The sequence below is a fragment of the Meles meles genome, chromosome 4 (assembly GCF_922984935.1).
Source record: "Meles meles chromosome 4, mMelMel3.1 paternal haplotype, whole genome shotgun sequence".
Taxonomy (NCBI): Eukaryota; Metazoa; Chordata; class Mammalia; order Carnivora; family Mustelidae; genus Meles; species Meles meles.
This window is the reverse complement of record NC_060069.1, coordinates 70,381,443-70,395,033: the sequence shown is the minus strand read 5'-3', so window position 1 is coordinate 70,395,033 and position 13,591 is coordinate 70,381,443. Positions and strand designations below refer to the sequence as shown.

Here is a 13,591-nt window from a genome sequence, read left to right as displayed (position 1 = left end):
CATACATACAGGGATGGATGAGGGAATACAGCCTGTGTGGTATGAGGGAGTCAGACATCCCTAGGATATCTGACTGGCCTATAAACTGCTAATCTTGTCAGAAGGGACTACAGACGAAAATGCCTACAGGACCCAGGAAGATGGAGGCAATGAATAAATCAAGCCTCCTATAAGGTGATAAATAGCAAAGGAAGTTCAGCCCTAGCGATTACTAGCAATAGGGAAAGGTAGGAACTACGGTGAATTGGAGAGAACCCATTTTACAGTTATTCTCAGGGACTGACATGCTCCTTTTCAAGAGAAGCAGGAAATCTGGAGCTTATATGAAATCTTTACTATTTAAATATGAGCTACTACGTCACAATTTAAACACTGGGTGAGTATGCACAACCCACAACATGGGCCCCCACAGGACTAGGAGGAGAGGTGCCAATGCACACACCCTGCCTAACGCAACTGTGGTCAGTGTGCGAAGAGGAGCAGTGAATGCATGCAAGCATCACTAATTTATTTTGATAGCATAATCATCTGACAGTTTCCTGGCACAAGGCTATCTCCACAGATAAATCATCTCCACCCCCATTTTCCCAACTCCAGAAATATACATACCACACTCTAAATTTTAAAAAAATCTAACTTGAAAACCAACTTCAGATCCATAGCTATGTTATAAAAATTGTTTAGTTATTTAAAAAAATAACCTCATTCATGAAATATATTGAATCACATGGCACTACATTTTAAATACTTCAATCAGACTGCGTGTGATTGGAAAATTAAGTCTTAATGCAGGAAATTAAAATACTTTATTGCATTTCCTCCAGTTTTTATAACTACCAGATGAGAATTAATTCAACTAAACAAATACAACATTCAAATGTAAGGGAAAAGTCACGCACTGTACACATCAGGTTTGTTCAGCAAAAATTTTCTGATCAAATTATGTCTCTTCTCCTTCTTCCTCACCATCTGCCTTCCATATCCTTCTGTTCTTTCTCTAAATGAGTGTCTCTTCTTATACAACCATGAGAAGGACATTCACCACTGCTATTTTCCAGTATCTACTAATTTATTCTCTTCCCTTCTCCCTCCTCTGTCTTCCTCTCACCCCAATCCGACCCCCTGGGACCAGCAGCACCTATAATCAAGATGGCTTAATCAAAGTGAGTCCTTGGCTGGGGGGACTTCAAGCAGAAAAAAAAAAAAAATAGAAAACCCAGCTGTCTACAGGTTTATCGCCTTTACTAAGACTACCCCAGCTCTGGGAGCTCTTTTCCTGCCTTGAACATAAGGGGGAAAACCAAACAATTTTCACACAGACTTTTTGAGTCTAGAATCCTTCAAAATACAAGACATTATAAAACAGCTAAGGACAAATATCAAAAGCATAAAAATGAACAGTTTTAAAGGCACATGCTTCTTAATTAAAATAAAATTTAGCCGCAGCTACTGTGCGGTGGGCACAATATGGCACCCACACCTAGAGCACTGTGATTTCTTGCCTCAGTCTCCTCTACGAAACTTACTTTCCAGATGTCAACCACTTGATGAAGCTGTTTCTTTACCTGTCATTCTAACCTCCACTTCAACTCCCCAGAGCCCAAGAGGCATGGCCATACAGCAATTCAGCATTACATTAACTTCTTCACTTACAGAAGCATCTTTCCAACTCATCTTGTGCTCAGAATGCCAGCGACGGCCCTCTGCCTCATTCACCACACACCTACACACACGTGCATGTGTGCATTGGTATTACCACTCAGAGGCTCTTTTTCCCAACTGAGAAAAGTCTAGCCCTTGACTTATTTACAGAGCAGAAGAGACTGTACAGCTCTTGAGTGCTACCTGGAGATTCCCATATTACCCGGCCAATCATGGGCCCACCACCCCAGATTATTTTCTGATTTATCATAGCCATTTGTGTCCCATAGGCTTGTATAAAACTCTTTCAGAACAGGTGGACATCATCAATAACAATTCAAAAGTGCAGCAACATCAATCTTTGTCTTCCAAAATGAAGATAGTTGCTGTGTTCTCATGGCATGACTGAAAATGGAGTCTGCCAAATAGAACCAAGTCAACCAGCCAGACTGAAAGTGAGGTGTCAGCCCAACCTCATCCCACAAGCCTGACCTTATGCCACTATGCCTCAACAGTAATGACTGAAACATATCAAACTGATATTTTGTCCCTCAAGTCACAAAGGGAGCAAGAACAGAGTCCCCATGAAAACAAATGGAAAAAATAAAATAAATCCGAGATACTGAATATTTCCTTTCTACCATGCCCCCTATTTCCATTTCTCTTAATAGACAGCTATAAATGGGAACTTACTTTCATGGGAAGAAGAGTTAAAAGCATGAGCTCTGAAATGAGCCAGCTTGATTCAAAAGCTAAACTCTACTACTTGATAGCTTCTGTGAGCTCAGGAGATTGATTCAAACCTTTTGTGCCTCTATTTTCCCATTTGTAAAATGGTGATTATGAAGAGCTCCTCCCTCATGGGATGAGGAATTGTGATTACATGAGATAATTCATGTGGAGACCAAAGAACAGAGCCCTAGTCATACAGGAAAAAACTCAGCAACTACTGACAAAGCTCAGTAGTTGTTGTTATTTGGTGAGGAGTAAATCAGACAGGAAGAGGCTTTTTTTCTAAAATTTTCTGTATTTGATTATTACTTGACAGTCATTGTCTTCTACCTGCTTAAAAATAAAATGGTAATTATATCCACACTGTGTTTTTACTAGACGTTGAAACTGAAGGCGTTTTAAAGACAAGGTTTTCTCAGAAATCCTGAAATATTTTGAGCTGCACAGAGCTGCCATCTTTCCATGTCTCTAGAGTCTTCCACTTGATGGAACTGTCATGGTTAATGGTAAACAGGAAAAGAGACGCCTGGAGCTACAGCTCCAGAAATGGAAGTCAGTTCTTTCATGACTGATGAACATTAACAGCCGACAAGACTCAAATAGAAATCAACCCAAGTTCATACTAAATGTCAAGTAAATACTAGAATAATAAAGAAGCAATATTTCTACCTGACCAAAGATCCAGAGAGGAGCGCCACAGACATCAGTCACACAAATGCTGCCATCTGCAGATGAGGAGATAATCAGTAAGTGGCCACCCATCTTACACATCTCTAAGGAACTTATCTGGTCTTCATGAGGTCGGAACGATCGTATCAGAGCTGGGGCCTGTGTGATTTTGCTCTTGCTGGAATTAAGACAGTATTCCTGAATGAAAAGAAATTCCAGAATTCTAAAAAGTCCAAGTATTAAATTACTGCAGCAACATAACACTTTTTCTTAAAATGTCTGATATGGAAATGAAAATAAGTACATTTGGGGAAAATTCTCTGTTCTCCAAATGCAAAAGAATAGTTCATGATAACAGAGTTTAGAAAAATTGTACTAAGTGTCAAAAAAAGGTTTCTAACTGATTTGCCTGAACCAAGAAGTGGAACGAAAGGAAGAGGGGAGGGGAAGAATGAAAAGCAGAAAGAATTAACAGTCAAGTCAGTTATTTGAGAGAGATGAATTTTACCATTTGTAGATATTTGCATATTATATGATTTTATAATATTATTAGAAAATCAAGCAGGTAATCACTGACACAAAAATCCCAAACTAATTCAGGATGATGATAATGTTGGATGAAGGGCCAATACTCTGTTTAAATTAGGTTTACAGTCTCATTTCAAATAAGGTATATCCTAATTACTTATGGTCAAACAATGTTTCAGTACCTTCCTGACAATACTGCATTCCTAAATTGGGTGAGTGACTTGACTACCCATACATACACACACATATACATATACACATACACATGCGTGCATGTATATGTGTGTGCATATATATATTTGTATGTGTATATATATGATTTATTTATTTGAGAGGGAGAGAGTGCGTGAGTGCGAGTGGAGACAAGGGCAAAGGGAGAGAGAGAATCTCAAGCAGACTCCCCACTGAGCACAGAGCCTGATGATATGAGGCTGGATCTCACAACCCATAAGATCACGGCATGAATGAAAACAAGAGTTAGCTGCTCAACTGACTAAGCCATGCCGATGCCCTGGGCTTGAGAAGATTTTCATACTGAAAACAATCTGTTTTTCCCCATAAATTGTTTAAGAGATATCTCTGCCTGATACATGTTAATGTTTCCTTTACAGTACTCAGACTGATCATGTCTTTCCTTATCCAGGAGATAGATAAGACCAGATTCCTAGTTATCGGCAGCACAAGGCAATCAAAAATAATAAGGTATGAGAATACTGCCAATTTACTTCTATATCCCAGATTTTCAATTGTCCATCCAGATCTCCTGTGGTGAGGTATTGGTTTGACTTATCAGTAGACATAATAATGGATCCAACTCCACCATGAGCCAAAAATTCAGCCAGAAGTTGCTTCTTAAATGTGTCCCAGAATCTGACATAACCACATCCTCCACATGACACCAGGTTAGCTCCTCCTAATGTGTAAGACAATACTTAATTAGGAAAATGTGACAACACAAACCAGAAAAAAATGTCTTCAGTGGCTTGCCATGCGGAAAGCATATGGCTATTGGAGCGATAGGTAGCCTGGATAGCAATTTCCAGCACTTCAACTTTCTCCAATATAAAATGGAGATAATGCCATGATAACCTTACTGTTTTGTGTTGAGTATTAAATGAGATTGGAAATGCAAGATGTTCCATTACATTGAATTCCCTTTCTTTCATTATTTCGATATAATTGGTTTTTAAAGTTAGATAGAATTAATTTGTTCCTCCAAATAAATTTATCAAGTATTAGTTTCAATATTGTGATAATATTCTAATTACATTAACCCATCTTTCTTAATAACCTATATACACATACACCAAAGAAGTAGAATTCCTCCTGCATGGAGCTGGCTGCGTACATGTCGTTAGAGCAGCAGAGATGTTAATTTCTTTACATAGCATCATGCATTTAGGATTCTGTTTATGGGCTTGTTTTTAATTTTTCATCAAGAATTCATTGGGAGCCCTTATGGAACCCTTTTTTGGCTCTTGGGCCTAGAACTCACCTTTTCATTTTCTATTTTTATATGCTTTGTAGAAGCACTCTACCTAAATTATTCTTCTGTGGCCAAGTTCCTATTATTATTTGATAAATCTGTAGATGACTTTCAATTTACTTCACAAGTGTACTGCCAATTAACAATCATATCTGTTTAAGGTAGAAATAATGACTTGTAGCCGCTTCAGTGGAAACAATTTGGGAATACTGATAACATTAAGAAGAATTAGTGTAGAGGAAATGAGAGCAATTTCAGGATAATAGTTCATTTTGTGAATAGAAGGGAGTTCTAGAAAATACAAAGTTTTAGAATCTAACTGTTTCAAAGTCTATTCTAAATACTCCACAGGTTTCTTAAACTCTTAAGGGTATACCTTTATTGATTTTTAATGTTGAAAATTTTTATATAAAAATCATGCAGATCTTCTATCTGCAAATTGAATGTGGGTAAGTAAATATGGAAAACGCAGTTTGGATATATTTAGTTTTTTTCATACACGTAACACCTACACGTCTAGATTGTCCATATTAAGAAAAAATACTTATAAAACACAATTTTTTAGATGAAAGGTGAAACAATATGCATTATTCTCAAAAACATATTTTTGTTTGGAGAAAATGCAGGCAGCGTCAACACCATGCTAACATAGCTATTGCAAACAAGGGGGAAATTAAGCAAAAGGTTATTTCATCTATGTAATACCAAACGGCTACAGCAAGTGACCTGGTGGCACCAGTCTTAGCATACATCTCAGCAGAAGCACTAACCAGGACCCTGACTTACTCTGGAAAGTAAGCATAACTGGTAATGATACCCAAGCCATTACAAAAGAGAAAAGAAAGAGAAGGGAGGGAGGAACATAAGGAAGGAGGGAGGAAGGAGGGAAAGAAGGAAGGATGGGAGGGAAGAAGGGAGGAAACTAAGAAAAAAGCAAGCAGTTCTCTTGATCTAGGATCAGCAGTTATTTCAAATTTTGCCATTGCCCCAATCTCCAAGTTTCTCACTATTTTCTTCTAGCCCATTTTGATACTGGGTTCCAGCACAGTCGGACTCTATCCTTCTGGAGCATATAGTCCTAAGCTTGGCACATATATTTGGACCCTATTTCTTGCTGTGCCCTCTATCCTACCAAACCTCTTTATGCCACAGCTGGCATAGCAACTCAGATTGTCATCCAGAGCAAACAGTTTGCCAGCATTTCTTCCACTCGGATCCTGAGCTGTGCAGCACTAATTCGCTGGGGGTTCAAGTCCGGCTCCTGCTCCTGGACCCTCCCTTCTGAACCCCGACCTTGCTTGCTGTGGCTGGGGGGCTTCCCGGGACCCAGCACTGACTGTTAGCTACATGGGGTCAAGCTCTACAAGACCCACAAAGGAACACATTAAATGGTCTTCATTGCTCCCTTTCCCCACCTTTTACAAATATATCAATCCACAGTCAGAATGGAAATGTATGTTATACCTGTCTCTGCGGTGGTTTTTCTTGCTTCAAGAAAGCAGAGCCCCACAACAGCGTTATTGCCCTCGGCAAGGGTCTCCAAGGAGTGGGCTCCCAGTGCAGTCTGGTTGGTGCCAGGGCAGGCGGAGCAGCTCCTCCCAGCGCTGAAAAGCTTTTGAGGCTCTGTACCTGTGATGGACACAAAGCTAGGTGTCTTAATGAGGAGAAACATCTGCTTTTCAATTGAACGCTTATGAAAAACAACAGGCCCGCCTCCTTTGGTCTCCGGTGACCCCATCAAGTCTCACAGTAGGCTTCCAGTGAACATCCAACCGACCTTCCGCTATTCATGGCTTCAATCCCAACTTGAAGGGTTGTTTCACTCCACTTTCGTTTTGCATATTACATACGCACTGACTGTGTTTTCCCTTGATACGAATTAATAGGGACCTCATCTTGTTGTCAGTGTTAACGTCTTAGAAATCCTGATCTGGGGGTGCCTGGGTGGCTCAGTGGGTTAAAGCCTCTGCCTTCGGTTCAGGTCATGATCCCAGGGTCCTGGGATCAAGCCCTGCAACAGGCTCTCTGCTCAGCAGGGAGCCTGCTTCCTCCTCTTTCTCTGCCTGCCCTTCTGCCTAGTTGTGATTTCTCTCTGTCAAATAAATAAAAAATATATATTAAAAAAAAAACCTTTAAAAAAATATAAATGTTAAAAAAAAAAAAGAAATCCTGATCTGTTCAAGACAAACGTGATTCTAACACCATGACATTTTCAGCTCATTAATCATTAATAGTAATCTTGCAAATAATATAATGAACATGAGCTATAATGACTATTTAAATATATTTAAATGATCAGTCTAGCAGCAATATTTTTGCTAGTGAGTTACCCCGGAGAGGACCTTCCTAGGGGCCCTTCAATTATCTTGTGACATCATCTCCCGGCCACACTAATAAGAATTGGGGATATTCAGAATCTATGAATAGTCTGTACATAGCTATGAAAAAATCTACACAGGGAGGATCTGCAAAATCTCAAAGCAAGACATCTCTAGCAATGCCTCTCTTGTCTTTTAGAAGTTTGATATTATTCACTTTTTTTTCTTATCTACCTCTTTGGAGTTTTAATCGTAGCCACAATTGGGCTTGCTGTAAGAGCAAGATATCACTCTCCTGCAGGCCAATATAAAGGACGAGGCAGAATTCTACCCTTTCCACAGAGGGTTCAAGTGAACCCTAATGGCTAACTCTTCATACAGATAGCAGGCCAGAGCTTTGTGCCTACAGACAAGTAAGCTCAAATCACTAAGGACTTACTCTTAACAAATTATTCCCTCCACTTTCATAAAATAAAGCTGTATTGGACGACCTATCCTTTCCTACGGTCCGATCCAGCTCTGTGAGTTTATCCGATTGAGACAACAGAACCTCAGTGGGCCATGAAGAATGACATATTCATTACCTAAATAAATAATCCTAAGGAAAAATCTTCAGTATCTAAAGAAACTGAAATAAAATGTGAAGGCAATTGTCAAGACATTTTGCTTAAGTATAAAATATTCATGTGCTCGGCTAAACTCCCATAAAATACAATATACTCCCATCTCATGTTCCTCACAGGTTTCTGAAGCAAGAAATAATTTAAGATTTCCAGGTGGCGTAATATTTAATACAAGCTCTAGACTAAGCCCGAGCTGCCTATCAAGTGAACATGAGCTCCTATCTTCCTACCAAGGGGTACCAAGTTTCACTCAAAGGCAGTTTGGTTAGGTTTATTGGCAAAAACTAAACTAGATGGAAATGAGAGGCCTGCTCCCTGCTGTCAGTAATTCAGAAAAGCTGATGTGGCATAAAGACAAGCAACAGCACGCCACAGAGAATTTGCTAAGCCAAGTAAATCTCAAGGTTCTTTTTAGTCACTTTGACAAGACAATGGTCTCACTAATCCCTGGCGCTTATAGCCAATCATCTATAATTTAGGAGTGAGCTGCATCAGGTACATGAATAAACAACGAAGCCTACTGTGGTTTGACTCAGCCACGTTATTTTATTTTCAAACTTGCACTCACCCGGTTTTGATTCTAGCAGCCTCTGATAATCAGGGTGAAGGACGCAGTGAGCGTTTTCTGTGTTGTTGTTCCACAGAATGATTTCTCCATCATAACTCCCTATATGAGCCAGGATGGAGAGCATAAATTGCCAGAAAGTTGGAAAACATGAGCAACAGCAATGGGAGAAGAAGTCACTGTTTGGGAACACCTTACACACAATCCGGCGCAGAGTAGGTACTCTCTGTATTTTTGGAAACGGGAACAATAATGACTAGTATTTTATTAACTTTACAACTAACAATCCTCATCATGTACATCTATTCAATATACTGGAAATTACTGCCATATCTTTTTATTTTATAGTAGTAAGGCATTCAGAATAAGGGCTTTGCAATTAAACAACTTGAGTTTGGTTCTCAGCTCTGCCACCTGCTGGCTGTGGAAACGTGGTTAAGTTATTTAACTACCTGAGGCCACAATTTCATCTATAAAACTGGATTAAAATCGAATTTATTTCATAACGCTGTTGTGAATGAAAAGTACTAGAACAGTGCCTAGCATATTATAAGAACTAAAAAAAATGTTCATAATAATTATACTTTTTATTATTGAGGGCAAACAAATCAAATCCTTCTTGGTTTCTGTTTACCACATCTATTCGTGTGTGTGTGTGTGTGTGTGTGTATTTTCATTCCCTCCCTCCTATATTCTTTATTGAATAACGCTTTCTCTAATTCTAAAAATTTCCCTATAGAAAGTGCTTCCCTACTGCTCATCACAGAGAACACAAAAAAGCCCAAATAGTGAACAGTCTGACCAAGCCTGTCCTGGGGAGGAGCGAGGCACGCCCAGACTGCTGTTCTCCGCAGCAAGGCAAGGAAAGTTCCCCACTGAGCAGAGTATCAGGGTCAAGTGAAGAGCAGAAGGGAAGACCCGCGTTTGAGTGGGACGTACAGATGGAAACTTCCTTGGGATTGGGAGAAAGAAGAGAAGAATATATACGAAACTCCGTATTGTTCAGGCAAGAGCAACCTGTGCAACTCAAAAATTGGCCAAGGATGATGGATTTGCATGGATTAACTGTACAAGAGAGTAGCCATCTGCTCCCGTGATTTTGAAATGCTTAAGTTATAAAGTGCCTGGCCAAACATTTTCACATAGAACTGGTGGGATGAGAGTCAATGAAGACATCATCTACCCACCAGTTACAAAGGTAAATTCTGACACTTTTGGACTAATAAAGATGCAGCCTTATAGCTTGTCTCCCTCACATTTTAGCATGTGCTACCACCTGCAGGGCTGGACTTTCAGCAGCTATAAAGCAAATTCAACTGCAGAGTTGGCCCCACTGGCAGGTAATCAGGTAATTCCTGAAGACAGTGGAAAAGTAAGTGTACACAGAGCTGTAAACCACATATTGTAACACTTCACAGATATCCTGGCTCTTTTCCTGTGAGTTTTCATTCCTCTTAATTGATGACATTTGGGGTTCTATTAAAAAAACAACCTAGGTTGTCAAAATATGGACTCTCTAATTTCATGGTGCAATCTATTTTTATAAATTGTTTTCTTTGGCCAGAAATGATACAACGATTTCTGATCCTCTTTCATATGCACATCAAAGCATGCCCATGCATCTTTTTAAGGGCTTAGATTTGTAGGCATTTGGTGAGGCCAATCTTTAACCAAAATTACTTGGACTAAATTGTGCCAAAGTGTTAGTATGTTCCCATTATGAAACATCTGAGTGCCACAGAAGTATGATTTGCTCCCATCATCCCTAATGCTGTCTCTGGGAAAAGGACAATAAAAACAAAAGCTAACATTTACTGATAAGCTTACTGTGTGTCAAACACTGTATTAAGCTCTTACACAGATTAGTTTACTCAATATTCACTCTAAACCAAGATAGTGATATATTCTTATTAGCCAGAGAAAGCCATGGTGCACAGATTAAAGAACTTTTTGGATATGATGCACTGGATAGTGGTGGCACCAGGATCCAAAGCCAGGCAGCCTCGCTGTAGAGCAGACAGTCCTCACCACTAACATGCTACCCTGGAAGTAAGGACCAAGAGTAGCTCTCAGTGCAAAGGCTGAGTCTTCAAGAGATCTATTCATTTTGCAGTTCAGAAAAGGATTTTTAAAAGTGACTGAGCCATGGGGCACCTGGGTGGCTCAGTGGGTTAAATAAAGCCTCTGCCTTCAGCTCAGGTCATGATCCCAGGGTCCTGGAATCGAGCCCCGTGTCAGGCTCTATGCTCAGCAGGGAGCCTGCTTCCCTTCCTCTCTCTCTGCCTGCCTCTCTGCTTACTTGTGATCTCTGTCTGTCAAATAAATAAATAAAAATCTTTATAAAAAAAAGTGACTGAGCCAAAAGAAACCAATCATTCACCACTGATGGTCCAGAGAAGGTTCAATTAACCTGTAACAAGAGTTTGCGGGGGTAAAAATGCAGCGCACAAGATATCATCACGGTGCTGTACTCCTCCTTTCCATTTCTCAGGCTGGATGAAGAATTGATTGAAGTTTTGTAGTCGAAACACCATAATAGCCCTAATAAAAAGGATGCAGAATTTAGCTGTGGATCTAAATGTGATAGAGATCTTGAGTCGCCAGCATCCACTTATCATCCAAAATCCTGAACCTCCCACACTAAACTTTTTTTATTATTTTCTCTTTGAATTCCCTGGTACATTATGAATATTTAATATTAAAAAGTTAATTATCCTCTCACAGCCATTAACACCAAACATATATGCATATATCAAATTAATTATCCATCACCAAGAATCCAAAGCCAAGTTTCCCCACATAGGTACCATACAACTATTAAGAGTTTTTTGACAGTAACAATAAAAAAGGAGATGAGTCTGTGAAGAAATAATATTTGGTAGTTGAAACAAAAGTAGTAAGGTCTTTCTTCATGAGAGATTCCATAGAAATTCACATGTTAACATTCCCTGTGGTATTTTCCAGACTTACCTGACCATAGAGTCCCATATCAGATAGCATCTCAAAGGGCTATCATTTGTGAAACACACCTGGAATGTGCCACTCCAAAGGAGCAGACTCTGGTGACAGACAAATTTTGAGCAGAAACAATAGTTTTAAAAAGACCAATATCTTGGGGTACTGCTATGAATCTGACAGGCCACGATAGGCAGGAAATGAAATGCCTGGGGCCTGGTAGGCAAGGGAGGGGCACGAACATTACATTGTGGCCCATCAATATCACCTTGCTTCCACACGATGATTTAAGTTCTGGCTATCAGACTATACTAAGTCTCTCGCTCCGTCTAGAGGCATACACACCTCAAATGAGCGACAGTAACCAGTTAGTACCTGCAGGCTTGGTGTCTTCACCCTCATTCTCTCTTCACCTATCCAAAATCTTGCTTCTATTCCCAAAGGTCTCCAAATTGCTCTATCACTATAAGTTTTCACTCTCTGAAGGATGTGGCTTTCTGCTCCTAATAATTCTTTTTTTTTTTTTAAAGACTTCATTTATTTATTTGACAGAGAGAGAAAGATCACAAGTAGGCAGACAGGCAGAGAGAAGAGGGGGACGTAGGCTCCCTGCAGAGCAAAGAGCCCAATATGGGGCTCAATCCCAGGACCCTGAGATCATGACCTGAGCCAAAGGCAGAGGCTTAACCCACTGAGCCACCCAGGTACCCCTGAAAATTCTTTTCCTTCTAGTATATCCTGCTTCTCTTCTTGCCTCCCTGAACTTTCACTCCCATTCTCTATTTTCTCTTCCCTCTTTCTTCCCTTCTTTCACTATACACATTCCTTACTGTCATTCCTCTATTCCTTTCTCTCTACTCATGTGGGTTCATTCGGGGATTCTATCTACCACCTCAGGTTGCAATCTTGCTTCTGTGAAAATGGTTCTTAAATTTATCCACATTCATAACTTTCCCCAGTGTTGAGACGTTCCCACTTGCCAGGGGACAATTCTATATAATGTTCCCATCAGCAACATATCAAGAAATCCAAAGTTTTCATCTTCCGTCCACACCAGGTCTCGGTCCTAAATTCCCTAAATTTGGTTCCCAGACAAGCAGTCCAGCTTCCTGTGTGTTTTTCTTCCTCAGTCACATCAAATACTTGGACTCCCACTCTGCAATATGTTAGCAAATTCATTCCTTCTTTTTTATTTTAAACAGCCAATGTCAACTACCTAGTCCGGTGTTCACTACCTCATCACTGAATAATTGTAAGAGCCTCTTAACCAATACCTTTGCCTTTAGTCTACCCACCTCTAGTACATCTTTTATTCTGCCACTAGATTAATCATTCTTTGGTGCCGGGGCGGGGGGGGGGGCTTTCATCTATATTCATTTTACAAGCACTTCTTTTTCCACATGGAAGTCCATATTCAGGTGCTGCAGCAGATAGAACCATGAGCATCAAATGACTGACATAAAAAGTGAAATGCAGTAAATGCCAAGGAAGTACTGACCAGTTGCCAAGGAAGCCCAGCTATAGAAATCACAGAAGGCTGAGTGAGGGGGTCATATTTGAACTGCACCATAGCAGACGAGTAGGATTTGCAAGAGGAAGGCACTCAAGGCAGAGGAAACAGCCTGGTCAAATATAAGGCTAATGCCTCATTAAAAAACATGTATTCGGGGCGCCTGGGTGGCTCAGTGGATTAAGCCGCTGCCTTCGGCTCAGGTCATGATCTCAGGGTCCTGGGATCAAGCCCCGCATCGGGCTCTCTGCTCAGCAGGGAGCCTGCTTCCTCCTCTCTCTCTGCCTGCCTCTCTGCCTACTTGTGATCTCTCTCTCTGTCAAATAAATAAATAAGATCTTTTAAAAAAAAAAACACATGTATTCGTTTTCCACTCTCTTCATGGCACATTTCAAACGAGTGAGCCTATTATTCAAAAGCCAGTGCTATTTGGGTCCAATCTACTTTTTTAGTATTAGTTCTCTCTATTCTTCTACCCTTGATATTCAAAGTAAAATATGAATCCCCAGCTAAATATTTGACAGAGCTCCTGGAAGCCATAAGGTAAATATGGTTCACCGCCCA

General features: G+C 40.1%; 1 protein-coding gene across 1 annotated transcript in view; it reads right to left on the bottom strand.

Annotated features, from left to right (window-relative positions):
- Window positions 1-13,591, bottom strand: part of WDR49 (WD repeat domain 49) — a 134,147-nt gene that overhangs the window by 31,395 nt on the left and 89,161 nt on the right. The window contains exons 11-15 of the mRNA XM_046003144.1: window positions 10,973-11,103; window positions 8,566-8,664; window positions 6,521-6,685; window positions 4,296-4,483; window positions 3,043-3,240 (exon numbers count right to left, since the gene is read on the bottom strand). Coding sequence (XP_045859100.1) covers window positions 3,043-3,240; window positions 4,296-4,483; window positions 6,521-6,685; window positions 8,566-8,664; window positions 10,973-11,103 — 781 coding nt within the window. The remainder of the gene's footprint in view (window positions 1-3,042; window positions 3,241-4,295; window positions 4,484-6,520; window positions 6,686-8,565; window positions 8,665-10,972; window positions 11,104-13,591) is intronic.